General features: G+C 49.1%; 1 protein-coding gene across 15 annotated transcripts in view; it reads left to right on the forward strand.

Annotated features, from left to right (window-relative positions):
- The window catches only part of ubr4 (ubiquitin protein ligase E3 component n-recognin 4), a 36,111-nt gene that overhangs the window by 13,983 nt on the left and 7,380 nt on the right, over positions 1–14,748 (forward strand). For 8 of the 15 annotated variants that reach the window (XM_035522572.2, XM_035522575.2, XM_035522582.2 and 5 more), the window contains 48 exons: positions 94–264; positions 424–606; positions 788–946; positions 1,052–1,204; positions 1,360–1,587; positions 1,773–1,930; positions 2,037–2,208; positions 2,347–2,548; positions 2,669–2,832; positions 2,979–3,195; positions 3,325–3,541; positions 3,965–3,997; positions 4,326–4,389; positions 4,499–4,633; positions 4,747–4,921; positions 5,058–5,183; positions 5,261–5,382; positions 5,516–5,627; positions 5,738–5,868; positions 6,039–6,216; positions 6,536–6,640; positions 7,019–7,156; positions 7,381–7,549; positions 7,674–7,878; positions 8,032–8,145; positions 8,282–8,491; positions 8,601–8,750; positions 8,856–9,083; positions 9,174–9,252; positions 9,491–9,706; positions 9,838–10,006; positions 10,123–10,267; positions 10,433–10,518; positions 10,628–10,715; positions 10,819–11,012; positions 11,137–11,376; positions 11,479–11,617; positions 11,709–11,834; positions 11,992–12,120; positions 12,287–12,630; positions 12,782–12,872; positions 12,993–13,077; positions 13,203–13,330; positions 13,448–13,577; positions 13,704–13,861; positions 13,968–14,077; positions 14,342–14,495; positions 14,591–14,672. In XM_035522572.2, coding sequence (XP_035378465.1) covers positions 94–264; positions 424–606; positions 788–946; positions 1,052–1,204; positions 1,360–1,587; positions 1,773–1,930; positions 2,037–2,208; positions 2,347–2,548; positions 2,669–2,832; positions 2,979–3,195; positions 3,325–3,541; positions 3,965–3,997; positions 4,326–4,389; positions 4,499–4,633; positions 4,747–4,921; positions 5,058–5,183; positions 5,261–5,382; positions 5,516–5,627; positions 5,738–5,868; positions 6,039–6,216; positions 6,536–6,640; positions 7,019–7,156; positions 7,381–7,549; positions 7,674–7,878; positions 8,032–8,145; positions 8,282–8,491; positions 8,601–8,750; positions 8,856–9,083; positions 9,174–9,252; positions 9,491–9,706; positions 9,838–10,006; positions 10,123–10,267; positions 10,433–10,518; positions 10,628–10,715; positions 10,819–11,012; positions 11,137–11,376; positions 11,479–11,617; positions 11,709–11,834; positions 11,992–12,120; positions 12,287–12,630; positions 12,782–12,872; positions 12,993–13,077; positions 13,203–13,330; positions 13,448–13,577; positions 13,704–13,861; positions 13,968–14,077; positions 14,342–14,495; positions 14,591–14,672 — 7,312 coding nt within the window. The remainder of the gene's footprint in view (positions 1–93; positions 265–423; positions 607–787; positions 947–1,051; positions 1,205–1,359; positions 1,588–1,772; positions 1,931–2,036; positions 2,209–2,346; positions 2,549–2,668; positions 2,833–2,978; positions 3,196–3,324; positions 3,542–3,964; positions 3,998–4,325; positions 4,390–4,498; positions 4,634–4,746; positions 4,922–5,057; positions 5,184–5,260; positions 5,383–5,515; positions 5,628–5,737; positions 5,869–6,038; positions 6,217–6,535; positions 6,641–7,018; positions 7,157–7,380; positions 7,550–7,673; positions 7,879–8,031; positions 8,146–8,281; positions 8,492–8,600; positions 8,751–8,855; positions 9,084–9,173; positions 9,253–9,490; positions 9,707–9,837; positions 10,007–10,122; positions 10,268–10,432; positions 10,519–10,627; positions 10,716–10,818; positions 11,013–11,136; positions 11,377–11,478; positions 11,618–11,708; positions 11,835–11,991; positions 12,121–12,286; positions 12,631–12,781; positions 12,873–12,992; positions 13,078–13,202; positions 13,331–13,447; positions 13,578–13,703; positions 13,862–13,967; positions 14,078–14,341; positions 14,496–14,590; positions 14,673–14,748) is intronic. The other 7 variants (XM_035522578.2, XM_035522585.2, XM_035522581.2 and 4 more) reach the window with 5 other exon arrangements.

Below are 14,748 nucleotides of genomic sequence, written 5' to 3' on the forward strand. Positions count from 1 at the left end.
TTTGGAGTCTTCATATCAAAGCTTTAATAGTTTTGAATATTTTTATGGTCTTGTTTATATCCAGTGTCCGGCTTGCATTTTTGTCTCCTTCAGTCAAGTTCATCCACCGCCTCGCTGGTGCTGGACCTGCTGATCTTCCTGATGGACGCCATCCAGACCAACTTCCAGCAGGCGTCTGCTGTGGGCAGCAGCAGCCGGGCCCAGCATGCCCTCAACGAGCTGCACACGCAGGACAAGACCGTGGAGATGACCGACCAGCTCATGGTACGAGCGCTGTTGGCGGCAGCAGCCAGGAATGCAGATCCTCCAGACCTCCTTTGCTGGCTTGAACATTTTTAAAGACAGACATGCAGCCCACACCGTAGAATACAAGCACATTGACGGGCATCGTTTATTGCAGTATTGTTTTGTGTCCGTTTCCAGGTTCCTACTCTGGGCTCTCAGGAGGGTGCATTTGAGAACGTGAGGATGAACTACAGTGGTGACCAGGGCCAGACCATCAGGCAGCTCATCAGTGCTCACGTGCTGCGGCGTGTGGCCATGTGCGTGCTGTCCTCTCCCCACGGACGCCGTCAGCACCTCGCCGTCAGCCACGAGAAGGGCAAGGTAAGGTGCCATCTTGTCCCTCCATAACTCTTGTCCACTGGTAAGTCGTTACAGGTGGTCTTTGAGTCACTGAGTTAAATATGGAGGTATTACTTTTGCTATTGGTTTGTTTATGTTCATTATGTCCTCATTTGAGCTCTTTTTGTGTTTTTTATGGTTATCTGTTCAAATGCTTTGGCAGATCACAGTGCTGCAGCTGTCAGCCCTCCTGAAGCAGGCCGACTCCAGTAAAAGGAAGCTGACACTTACTCGCCTGGCCTCTGCACCCGTACCTTTCACTGTCCTGAGCCTGACTGGAAACCCCTGTAACGAGGACTACCTGGCTGTGTGCGGCCTCAAGGTAGCACAAGCTGTCTCCAAAAAATCTGTGTGTGCTTGTTTCCCTTGTGTAGGCATAGACTTTGTAATAGACGCATGTTCGTTCTGATATTGCTGCCGTTTGCAGGACTGTCACGTGCTGACGTTCAGCAGCACGGGCTCTGTCTCTGACCACCTCGTGCTGCACCCCCAGCTGGCTACTGGGAACTTCATCATCAAGGCCATCTGGCTGCCGGGTTCACAGACTGAACTAGCAATCATCACGGCAGATTTTGTTAAGGTTGGCCATTTAAGCATTGAGGCTCCGCCGACGTTTCTTAACCCCCAGTGTTTAGCCTTACATTTTCAGACGCTGAAAGGTGCTAAACTGAATCGTGCCTGACACTGTGCTGCAGGACTTCAATGCCTTCATATAATTATGATTTTCCTTTGCAGATCTATGACTTGTCCGTGGACGCCCTGAGTCCCATGTATTACTTCCTGCTACCGAGCTCAAAGATCAGAGATGCCACATTCCTTTTCAATGAGGAGGGCAAGAACATCATTGTCATCATGTCCTCAGCTGGCTACATGTACACACAGGTGATGGATGAGTCTAGCAGCGCCCAGCACGGCCCCTTCTACGTCACAAACGTGCTGGAGATCAACCATGAAGATTTGAAGGTATGTGAGTGTGCTCGCTCTCTCTCTCTCTCTCTCTCTCTCTCTCTCTCTCTCATATTCTCATATATATATATATATATATATATATATATATATATATATATATATATATATATATATATATATAAATTACACTGATATATGTGGTAAATGGCTTTGGAGTTGACGAAGTTCCTGCTCTACAGGACAGCAGTGGGCAGGTAGCAGGAGGGGGCGTGTCCGTGTACTATTCCCACGTCCTGCAGGTGCTCTTCTTCAGCTACAGCCAGGGCAAGTCCTTCGCTGCCACAGTCAACCGCAGCAGCATGGAGACCCAGAGGCTCTTCACCATAAATGTCAAAGGGTAAGTGCCATTTCTCTCCTCTCTGCTTCTGAGATGATGACATTTTAGCTGCAGGGAAATACCTGCAAGTTTAATCTGCTCATAATGTGCTTTTAACCCCCCCCAGGTCAAATGGGGGCAGTAAGACCTCTCCAGCTTTGTGCCAGTGGTCAGAAGTAATGAATCACCCAGGGCTGGTCTGCTGTGTGCAACAAACCACAGGGATCCCTCTAGTCATTATGGTGAAGCCAGACACTTTCCTCATCCAGGAGATCAAAACCTTACCTGCCAAAGCCAAGGTCAGTTCTCTGACGGAGCCGAGCTGCCTTTGGTATATTGTGTCCATAACTCCAATGTTCATGAGTTGAGAGGGGTGTTTTTCCTTTTGCGTGCACGTGTGTGCGTATTTCGAACCTCGCCTCCCTGTCACTGCCCAGATCCAGGACATGGTGGCCATCCGTCACACGGCCAGCAACGAGCAGCAGCGCACCACCATGATCCTGCTGTGCGAGGACGGCAGCCTGCGCATCTACATGGCCAACGTGGAGAACACGTCCTACTGGCTCCAGCCCTCGCTGCAACCCAGCAGTGTCATCAGCATCATGAAGCCCGTGCGCAAGCGCAAGGCTGCCGCTGCCAGTAAGCGCTTGCGACATGCTGCAGCCCGAGACGGCCCTGGGGGCGGAAGGGTTTAGGCCATTTTTTGATTTGCTTTTGCAAATCTGTTTTAAATCTTAACCTCCCTCCACCCCGCCACAGCTACACGCACGTCCAGCCAGGTGACCTTCCCTGTGGATTTCTTCGAGCACAACCAGCAGCTGACAGAAGTGGAGTTTGGAGGCAATGACTTATTGCAGGTCTACAATGGGCAGCAGATCAAGCACCGCCTCAACTCGTCAGGGATGTACGTAGCCAACACCAAGGTAAAACACTCATATGGTATATAGTACTGCACTGGTTTAGTATTCATTCTAGCTGAGTTTTTAATTATTTTTTTTATATTTAAAGAATCATCCGTATTAATATAGTACATACAGTATGGAATTTATAACCAGTTGATCTTTGTCAGCCTGGTGGCTTCACGGTGGAGGTGGTAAACAATAACAGCTCCATGGTGATGACTGGCATGAGGGTGCAGGTTGGCACTCAGGCCATCGAAAGAGCCCCGTCCTATATCGAGATCTTCGGCCGAACGATGCAGATGAACTTGACGCGCTCCCGCTGGTTTGATCTTCCCTTCACGCGTGAGGAGGCCCTGCAGGCCGACAAGAAGCTCTCCATCTTCAGTAAGAATGCAGAATCTCTTACAATAACTCCACTCCTGTTACTCTCCTGTGTCTTATAGTATTATGATTCGAACGGCTTTGTTTGTTTTGCTTTTTATTACTTCCCTTCGATGTCTGCTGCTTTTACAGTCGGCGCATCAGTAGACCCTGCAGGAGTCACCATGCTGGACTCCGTTAAGATCTATGGCAAAACCAAAGAGCAGTTTGGCTGGCCCGACGAACCTCCAGAGGACTTCCCATCTGCCTCCGTTAACAACGTGTGCAGCCCCAACCTGAACCAGGGCAATGGCACCACCGACAGCGACGTCACCACCCCCACCTCCACCAACGGCACAGTATTGGAGAGGTAAGCCTGGCATGGGCGGTGCTGCTTCCACCCTCTGTCAGTTCACATCAAAAACTAGCACTTCAGTACAAGTGGTACATCTACAAAAGTCCAGTTTCTTTTTTTTTCTTTTTTTTTGGTTTCCATTTCTCTGTCCTCACTGTAAATATTCACCTCTTAACATAATTTCACCTTGATTTTTTTTATAATGTATTGATGCTCAACGGTTTTAACGGTACTCAACAGACAAAGGAGGGCAGAGGTGTGGAATGGAGGAGGGTGTGTGTGTGTGTGGTGTGTCCAGTCCACGGCTGTCTTCATAATGACCTTTGCTTGCATGCTTACGTGTCTTTCTGTTACATACAAATCATTAGTTTACTTGTTTCTTTCTGTGATCCTCACACATTTTTCTTTTTCTTTGCTCCCAAAAACAATAAAATAAAGTTGCGAAATTGAGTCCTTATCAACCTTGGACCGGTTAGTAACTGCCCCTTTCTCTGCTTGTTTGCATGGTGTTTGTGTACGAATGGCTGTGTGAATGTGAGCGCGCACAAGGCAAACGGAAAGCATCCACACTCAGCTTGCTGTGGCATAGAAAAACTGCCACAGTTTCAATCTGAGTGTAATGAGGATTCTTATACTAGCCATCACTTTTGCTTCTAAGCCAGTATAAGTTTGTTGTAATGATAGCTAGTAAATGTTAGCAGTGTTCTGAATTGTGTGGTTTTAAAACATTTGTGCATTGCTTACTTCAGTGGACATCGTTTACTTTAAAGTACATTAATGTCTCCTGTGCTCTTCCTAGGTTGGTGGTGAGCTCACTGGAAGCTCTCGAGAGTTGCTATGCAATTGGTTCTTCCAGTGAAAAGGCAAGTAAAAAAAAAATTTATTCACTCGATTCTATTTTAGGAACAAGTGCTGAGAATTCCACTAAAATTCATAATCTAATATAAATGTTTTTCTCCTTTACATAATAAGGAGAAAACCAAAGGCCCAGCTCTGGAGCTGGCCACTCTTCTTCTGTCCATGCCAACACCTTCTGGAGTGCAGCAGCAGACAAAGGGTCTCCTGGCCAGCCTGCACACCAGCCGCACAGCCTACCACAACCACAAGGTACTAGAGTCGCCTGGTTCAATGGACCCCTTCCTGAGCGGAGGCAATCGCTCTCCCTGCGTTCTGTCTCGCGGTTGCGTATCTATCTGTTTCACGGAGCCGTTTTTGTGCAGGATCAGTCGCTGCTGAGCAACGCCGTGCAATGCCTGGGCAGCTGCAGTAAAGACGGGAAGGACTTGGACCCTGACGTATTCCAGCGGCTGGTGATTACAGCACGCTCCATCGCCATCATGAGGCCCAACAACCTGGTGCACTTCACCGAGTCCAAGATGCCTCATGCAGAAATCGGTACACAGCACTGTCACCCTGTTGCAGGGACTGTCAAATCCGTTCACTCGCGTTGCTCGTGCCATGAAGCCACGTGGCTGTTCTTTATGATGACCTTGCACCCTTTCTTTGCCGTCATGGATTCTTCTGCTGTCAGATCTGAGTGAGGATAGTAAGGACAATGCAGAGGGCTGTAACTTCATCATGCAGCTGGTCAGTAACTTCTGGAAGCTTCATGCTCTGAAGCCCAAGAATGCCTTCCTTGCGCCTGCTTGTTTGCCTGGTAAGTGAGTTATTTCATTTATATTTTAAAAGATGGTTCTGAATTATTATTACTAATACGCTTTCAATTTTTCTAAGGTCTAACCCATATTGAAGCCACGGTGAATGCACTGGTGGACATCATTCATGGCTACTGTACATGTGAGCTGGACTACATCAACGTGGCCTCTCAAATCTACATGCAGATGCTGCTCTGCCCTGTAAGATTTGGTCTCTTTGCTCTTTAAATATTGTCACGTAGTCCGTTTTTACATTTTATTACATTCAATCATCGTCTTACTCATTAGAATTCGTAGATTCTATAGCTAATGTTTTTATGCACAATTGTTCCAGGATACTTCTGTGAGCTTTGCCTGCAAACAGGCCCTGGTTAGAGTCCTGAGACCCAGGAACAAACGCAGGCATGTGACCCTGCCCTCTCCACCACGTTCCAACACTCCCATGGGTAAGAGCTGGATCTGGAGTACTGGAGCTCACAAACATTCTTTGGACGTGCATCGATGCCTTTTTCTACGGCAGCGTTTTAACGCAAGCCCCTTGCCCGCTTCATCTCAGGTGATAAAGATGACGATGATGACGACGATGCTGATGACAAGATGCAGCCCTCTGGCATGACAGGAGGGGAGAGCGGCAGGCAGGAGAGCCAGGAGCAAAATGAGGTCGACCACGGCGACTTTGAGATGGTGGTGAGTTTTGGCCAAGGACGGGCACGCGTGTCCTCATCAGATCTTTCACTTGTGGTCATCAGTTTAGTCAACTGTGTCTTAAGAAGACGGCTGGTATACAGTTCTCTCTCTCTCTGTGTGTGTGTGTGTGTGTGTGTGTGTGTGTGTGTGTGTGTGTGTGTGTGATGCAGTCTGAGTCCATGGTTCTTGAAACAGCAGAGAACGTGAACAACGGGAATCCATCTCCTCTGGAAGCGCTGCTGGCTGGGGCGGAGGGCTTCCCCCCCATGCTGGAGATTCCCCCTGATGCTGACGATGAGACCATGGTGGAGTTGGCCATAGCTCTTAGTCTTCAACAGGATCAGCAAGGTTAATGTCAGCTTCAGCTTTTGACTCACAAGCAGGGTTGGACACAAGCTTGAATGAAGGAGGGTTTTTGAAATGTACCATTTTTACACATTAGGCGAAAAAGAAAGCCAGTGATGTGTAATATGAAAGCATTTATTTTATAAGCATATATAGTGGAGTTTTTGTAGTGCTGCCCAGACTCCCAGAACAATTCTTGCAGAGGCACGTCTTTCTTTTCTGTCTTCAGTCTTACTCTTTCTTAAGCAGTGGAATAATTTACGTATGTGGGCCTCTGTGCCGTCAGGCTTGTAATTGCGCGCGTGTGTGTGCGTGGGTGCAGGTAGCAGCAGCAGTGCTCTGGGCCTGCAGAGCCTGGGGCTGTCTGGCCAGGCGCCCAGCTCCTCCTCTCTGGATGCAGGCACCTTATCTGACACGACTGCGTCAGGTAACTGTACCTACACCCTATCAGAACCATGCTTCTCATTCTATACTACTGCCACTCTAAATTCACAGTAAAGTCATTTGCTTCTCAAATTAAACATTTCTTATGCGTTTCTCACAAAGAATGTACCAAGTCTAGCAACCTTTTCTAACTCAACATATGTAGTTAAGTATTATTTTTATAATTATTAATCACAAAGTTTTTCTTCTTAATGCTTGGCTACAGTGGTATCCTGTAAAACTCCTGTATATAGTCATGGCCCTTACTCCTCATCATATCATGTTTGCGTGTTTGTGTGTCTGTATGTGTTGTGTATCCTTTCACAGCCCCCTTGCAAAGCTTGCTGTTTTTTTCCTGTAACAGCTCTGGTTATACTTTCAGCCCCAGCCTCGGATGACGAGGGGAGCACAGCGGCCACAGACGGCTCCACGCTGCGCACCTCTCCTGCTGAGCACGGGGGCAGCGTGGGCTCCGAGAGCGGAGGCAGCGCCATCGACTCAGTGGCTGGAGAACATAATGGTGAGGGCCGAGGAGGGAGGGAGGGAGGAGCTGTGTGAGTGGAACCATCTTGGATGGGTAGAATTACATCTTTGATGGAATAAGAGCCTGGAGTTAAATGCCTTTTAGTGGTAATAATCTAACGTGGAGTTTGAGAGGCTGCAGACATAGCTGTGATGATAACGTAGCAGTCGTGTTGCCGTGCGACTCTGCGGCTGACGGTGAGCGGTCTTTGTGCCTTGCAGTGTCCGGACGCAGCAGTGCATATGGCGACGCCACTGTCGAAGGTCACCATGCCGGCCCTGGTAGCGTCAGCTCCAGCACGGGAGCCATCAGCACCACCACAGCCCAGCAGGAAGGCGATGCCTCGGAGGGGGAGGGCGAGAATGAGGGTGACCTGCACACCAGCAACAGGTCTGCCCTTCACACAGCACCGAGCCACAGGGATGTCCTGCCGTGCAATCAAGTACAATATGTTTTCAGGTTGTAGTGTCGGTTTCCAGTTAGGAACCTTTCCCCTCCGTCTGCCTGCGTCTAGGCTGCACATGGTGCGTCTGATGCTGCTGGAGCGTCTCCTGCAGCACCTGCCCCAGCTGCACAGCGTGGGCGGCGTGCGCGCCATCCCCTACATGCAGGTCATCCTCATGTTGACCGCCGACCTAGATGGAGAGGACGAGAAGGACAAAGGAGCGCTGGACGACCTGCTGGCTCAGCTCATCGGCGAGCTCGGCATGCACAAGAAGGTCAGAGCTCTGCTTCTGTGGCCTTGGGGTTGGATCGACCTTGGGCGGTGAAGCGTGATGAATTTCAGATAGCATCGGCGTTTGACGGTAGAACGTGTTTTTCAAGTGTGCCTGGTTTTAGGTGATGTAAAACACTTCCATGTTTCTAACCAGGATGTCTCAAAGAAGAATGAGCGTAGCTCGATGAATGAGGTGCATCTGGTCATCATGAGGCTCCTTAGTGTGTTCATGTCTCGCACCAAGTCTGGCTCCAAGTCGTCTTCTGAGGTAGACTACCATTAGAACATTGTTCATTTCAGAGGCACCCCTTGAACGTTGGAACAATGTAGCACCAGAAGTGATTTTTAGTGTTATATTTTCTACATCTGAATGTGTACTCATGTGACTGGTGTTTCCTCTGCAGTCTTCCTCTCTCATCTCCAATGCCACGGCTACTGCGCTGCTCAGTCTGGGAGCGATCGACTACTGCCTGCACGTGCTGAAGTCTCTGCTGGAGTTCTGGAAGACCCAGCAGGGAGAGGAGGAGCCGGCGGCTGCCAGCCAACTCCTCAAACCACACACCACCTCCTCTCCCCCCGACATGAGCCCCTTCTTTCTCCGCCAGTATGTTAAGGTAACACACAATGTTTCCCGCTCCTTCAGCCTGGTCGGCAGTGTAGTTAGCACATGCACTCATTTGATCGTGTTTACAGATGCCTGTGTGTGTGGGGCTGCTTTCTCAGGGTCATGCCGCAGACGTGTTTGAAGCCTACTCCCAGCTCCTCACCGAGATGGTGCTGCGCTTGCCCTACCAGATCAAGAAGATTGCCGACGCAAACCCCCGCATCCCTCCTCCCATCTTTGACCACTCGTGGTTCTTCTTCCTTTCGGAGGTAATGCCGTCAAGCCCCCTGGCTTAACGCAGCATTGCCTTGTCGAGTTTCCCGCGTGCTCCCTGTACTTCATGGCGACTTACCTCCTGTCCCATCTGCCTGCAGTACCTGATGATCCAGCAGACTCCGTTCGTGAGGAGGCAGGTGAGGAAGCTGCTCCTCTTCATCTGCGGCTCGAAGGAGAAGTATCGACAGCTGCGGGACCTCCACACACTTGACAGTCACGTTCGCAGCATCAAGAAGCTTCTGGAAGAGCAGGGCATCTTCCTGAGGGGCGGCATCGTCACGGCCACCTCCGGCTCTGCCCTGCAATACGACACGCTGATCAGTCTGGTGAGCGGGCGAGGCCCTGGAAGTATCTGGTGTGTGTGTATGTGTGTGTAGTCCCTGCTGTGATAGTGCTCGCTCTTTTCTTCACTACAGATGGAACACCTGAAAGCATGTGCTGAAATAGCCACCCAGAGAACCATCAACTGGCAAAAGTTCTGTATGAAGGATGATTGTAAGCTTTCTTTCTTATGTTTTTTCGAATATTTTATTATTATACTTTAAAATGCAGTGAACATTTAACTAAATAAGGCAGGATTAAAAAAAGTACGGTTGTATGCCAGCGTGTACATTTTGTATGCCAATTGTTAATGTCAGTAAGCTTAAAAAACACCCCACAGATGTGTTGAAACAAGTGCTCTGCCCAATGACTGCTGCAATGCTGATGTCTGCCTCTCTGTCTGTGTGGACAGCGGTGCTGTACTTTCTGCTGCAGGTGAGTTTCCTGGTGGACGAGGGCGTGTCCCCAGTGCTGCTGCAGCTGCTCTCCTGCGCCCTGTGTGGCAGCAAAGTCCTGGCCGCCTCCTCGTCCGGTGGCTCTGCCACGGCGGCTGGAGCCTCCCAGTCGTCCCAGAGCAAGTCCTCCAGCAAGAAGAGCAAGAAGGAGGAAAAGGAGAAAGATAAAGAGGGTGATGCCCCATTCCCCAAAGGACCTGCAGCACATATGCGATGTTGCACGGAATTGCTCTCTTGCTATCTGCGTGTTTCTTCAGCAGCTGTTCTTCACCCATCCCCATTTGCTCTTCCCGTTCGTGTACAGGTGAGGGCGTGGGCAGTCAGGAGGATCAGCTGTGCACCGCTCTGGTCAGTCAGCTCAACAAGTTTGCAGACAAAGAGACTCTGATTCAGTTCCTGCGCTGCTTCTTGCTGGAGTCCAACTCTTCCTCAGTGCGCTGGCAGGCCCACTGCCTGGCCCTGCACATCTACAGGTACACAGCAGGTCTCGCTCACTTTAACGCACCCACACTCGCCACTGCTTTGCCTGTTGCTGTGTTTCAAAAGCTGCAGCTTTTGATGTCAATGACTCAACATGGTTTATTTCCAGGAACTCCAGTAAGTCTCAGCAGGAGTTGCTGCTGGACCTCACGTGGGCTATCTGGCCTGAGCTGCCTGCTTATGGCCGTAAGGCCGCTCAGTTTGTGGACCTGCTCGGCTACTTCTCCCTCAAAACCCCTCAGACAGAAAAGAAGGTTTGTTGTATTGTTCACCTCCACACAGTCTTAACACCTCACTGAGCAAATAATAATACTACTGTTTTTTCACATTACATAATTGCCAAGAGTGTAGATGGCACTTATTCTGTTTTTCCTGTGCTATTAGTGTACTATTGACTTTATTGCACATCATACTTGCAGCTGAAGGAATACTCTCAGAAAGCTGTTGAGATTTTAAGGGCGCAAAACCACATACTCACCAATCATCCCAATTCCAACATCTACAAGTAAGTAGTCTGATCTTTTCATCCCTTGTTTGACTGTAAACGTCATGATGGCCTTTGACTTTTGTGGCAAGTTGGAAGTAATTAAAAAAAATTTCCTCTCTCCATCAAGTACCCTCTCTGGACTGGTGGAATTTGATGGATTTTACCTTGAGAGTGATCCTTGCTTAGTGTGCAACAATCCTGAAGTGCCCTTCTCTGTGAGTGGGGCAGCGCAGCCTACCTAAGTGCAGCTCTTTAATGATGTCTGTCATGCCTGTCTGAGGATATTTGTTCACTATCGATTGTGCACTGTTTGTTCAGAACATCAAGCTGTCCTCTATCAAAGTGGACACCCGCTACACCACCACACAGCAGGTGGTGAAGCTGATTGGCAGTCATACCATCAGCAAGGTCACGGTGAAGATCGGAGATCTCAAGAGAACCAAGATGGTGCGCACCATCAATCTCTACTACAACAACAGGACTGTCCAGGCTATTGTGGAGCTTAAAAATAAGTATGTTCATGTTCATCCAGTTCAGAAGCATACACTTTATGCAAGGTCAAACCAATTTACCAATTTAGTAGTAGGGTCATCATAGGGGTAAAGTTCATTGAACATTTCTTTGTTGCCTCTCTAGACCTGCTCGCTGGCACAAGGCCAAGAGAGTGCAGCTCACCCCTGGACAGACGGAGGTGAAGATTGACCTCCCTCTCCCCATTGTGGCATCCAACCTGATGATTGAATTCTCAGACTTCTATGAGAACTACCAGGCGTCCACGGAGACCCTGCAGTGCCCTCGATGCAGTGCTTCTGTGCCCGCCAACCCAGGGGTGTGCGGCAACTGTGGAGAGAACGTTTACCAATGTCACAAATGCAGGTATAGACCAACACGGTACCCAGGAAATCCCTGGGAAATGCTGTGTGTTGTCTTTTATGTTAATGAAAGCTCTGGGCATAACATCAGGTGTTTGCTTTCCAGGTCCATTAATTACGACGAGAAGGACCCCTTTCTGTGCAATGCCTGTGGTTTCTGTAAATACGCTCGCTTTGACTTCATGCTCTATGCAAAGCCCTGCTGTGCTGTGGACCCCATAGAGAATGAGGAAGACAGGAAAAAGGCAAAGAGCACTACCTTTTGCTTGGGTCTCATTTTACTTGTTTTTGTTCTGCCTAAAGTAGTAATCCTTTTCCTTTGCTTGTTCTCTGTAGGCTGTGACCAACATTAACACACTGCTGGACAAGGCCGACCGTGTGTACCACCAGCTCATGGGCCATCGGCCTCAACTGGAGAGTCTGCTGTCCAAGGTGAACGAGGCAGCCCCAGAGAAACCACAGGTCGGTCGCGCAGCCGGCGCCGCAAGGTTCAGGCTGCTTGATTCTCTTAGCATGAAGCCAAATGCTTAACACTGCGGATGAACAGTGTTTTCTGAAGTCATGGGTGGTGGTGAATATGTGATGCATTAGCAGTGCTGTGACGATGCTTCTTTATTAGGATGACACTGGTGCAGGAGCAGGTCTGGGCACCTCCACTGCCACTGTGAACCGCTACATTCAGCAGCTGGCTCAGGAGTACAGTGGAGACTGCAAAACCTCGTTTGATGAGCTTTCCAAGATCATACAGGTAGGAGAACGTCCGTCACGTCCTTCTCACACTGACAAAACTGATAATCAAGTGTGTTTTCTTACATTTGCTTTAAGGATTAACGACTCAAAAAGCTTAAACCTGCCAAAGACCACTTGCATACATATCGCAGCCAGAGTTTAAGTGTCATGCCCTCCCCCTGCAGAAAGTGCTTGCATCTCGTAAAGAGCTGCTGGAGTACGACCTGCAGCAGCGAGAGGCAGCCACGAAGTCATCCCGCACCAGCACGCAGCCCACCTTCACAGCCAGCCAGTACCGGGCCCTGTCCGTGCTGGGCTGTGGACACACGTCCTCCACCAAGTGCTATGGCTGTGCCTCTGCCGTCACGGGCCACTGTATCACGCTGCTGCGCGCGCTGGCCACCAACACCGCCATCAGGCAGATTCTGGTGCTGCAGGGCCTCATCCGAGAGCTGTTTGAGTACAACCTTCGCCGCGGCACCAGTGTCATGAGGGAGGAGGTCCGCCAGCTCATCTGTCTGCTCACCAGGTATGGCCACATGCGTGCACATGTCTTTCTCCTGTCTGCCTTTTGAGAGCAGAAAGAGTTTATGGTTTGATTTGATTTTTAAATCATTTGTTTGTTTATGGTTTGTTTAAGCAAATTGTTTTGGTTTTTTTTTTCTTCTTTTCTTCAACAGGGATCATCCTGAGGCCACGCAACAAATGAATGACCTTATCATTGCAAAAGTGTCAGCCGCCCTGAAGGGTCACTGGGCCAACCCTGACCTGGTATGACCCTTTACTCCTTTTGTGGATTCCATTAGTCCTCCTTCAGTGACACTCCCCCTTTTGCCCATTTAATTTAGTGTATTTTTGTGTATGTGATGGTTGTGTATTGTTGCGCTGTAGGTCAGTAGTCTCCAGTATGAAATGCTGCTCCTCACTGACTCCATAGCAAAGGAGGGAGGATGCTGGGAGCTAAGACTACGCTGTGGTAAGCTTCATCTCTTAGTACTAGAACATATTTCAGCACAGACCTCTTATTTAGTCTCTCATTGATGTTGTTCCATTGATTTGAGCACTAAGGGTCTCTTATGAACTCTCTTATGCTGTTCTCAGCGCTGAGTCTCTTCCTAATGGCAGTCAATATAAAGACTCCAGTTGTGGTGGAGAACATTACTCTGATGTGCCTGAGAATCTTACAAAAACTCATCAAACCTCCTGCGCCCACCAGCAAGAAAAACAAGGTATTTTGAAATACTTGGAAAACTTTTGTTCCCGTAATTCCCTCTGGTGTGTAGGGATGGGTGTGTGTGTGTGTGTGTGTGTGTGTGTGTTGTCATCAATGTGGTCATTTGCCTTAGGATGCCGCTGTAGAATCCCTGACCACAGTCAAGCCATATAACCATGAGATACACGCCCAGGCCCAGCTCTGGCTCAAAAAGGATCCCAAGGCATCATATGAGGCCTGGAAAAAGTGCCTTCCTGCTAGATGTAGGTGTTCTAGCTTTGCCTAAAATGATCTTTAGCACCAGAGAAAGCTTATTTGACAAAAGTGCAGAGTTATACCCTGTTTGGGGAACGGGGGCAGTAAATGGCTTCTGTGCACTTTTTTCAAAGGTCAAGAGACCGTTTCTAAACCTTTGAGTAAGCCTGAGATCAGGAGGCAGTACCTCATGGAGAAGTACGTTTGGAAGTGGAAGCAGTTCATCAGATCCAGATCCGAGGGGCTGTTCCCTCGTCTTCTCAAACTGGGCCACAACAACTGGCTAAGACAGGTAAAGGCTCTTCGAACCCTTCTGGCCAGCCTCCTGGAGCATCCGGTCCCTCATTCGTTCATGGGTGGTTTAGGGACATGCACCAACGCGGTGACCTCTCTTTCAGGTGCTCTTCACTCCAGCCACTCAGGCGGCGAGACAGGCCGCCTGCACCATCGTAGAGGCCCTAACGACTATCCCGAGCCGCAAGCAGCAGGTCTTGGACCTTCTCACGAGGTACGCATCGCTTACTCAGTCAGAGGGTATGGTTAAAGAATTTAGAAACATGCTCTCTGACACTGAGGAATCATTTAACTGTAGGCCTGTTGGTAGAGACTGTGTGTGTGTGTGTGTGTGTGTGTGTGTGTGTGTGTGTGTGTGTGTGTGTGTGTGTGTGTGTGTGTGTGTGTGTGTGTGTGTGTGTGTGTGTGTGTGTGTGTGTGTGTGTGTGTGTGTGTGTGCGCGCGCGCGCGCGCGCGCGTGCGGGCTCACTGACACTAGTTTGACCTCTAGTTACCTGGATGAGTTGAGCATTGCTGGTGAGTGTGCTGCTGAGTACCTGGCTCTGTACCAGAAGCTAATTAAACCTGCCCACTGGAAGGTCTACTTGGCTGCCCGTGGTGTCCTGCCCTATGTTGGCAACCTCATCACCAAGGTAACGATGGCTAGAGTTTAGATGTTTTGGAATTAGATTTTCTTGTTACTTCATGTTTGTGGTTTGTCATTTGCTTTCTTATTTTTTACTTCTAGGAAATTGCCCATTTGCTGGCTCTGGAGGAAGCAACACTGAGTACAGACCTGCAGCAAGGATATGCCCTTAAGAGTCTCACCGGCAAGAAAACATGTCTTATTTTACAGAGAACGTAGTGTGTAAATGAAACTGAAATAGCTAGGAATATTCTTACTTG

The sequence above is a fragment of the Electrophorus electricus genome, chromosome 24 (assembly GCF_041902795.1).
Source record: "Electrophorus electricus isolate QZ-2024a chromosome 24, ASM4190279v1, whole genome shotgun sequence".
Taxonomy (NCBI): Eukaryota; Metazoa; Chordata; class Actinopteri; order Gymnotiformes; family Gymnotidae; genus Electrophorus; species Electrophorus electricus.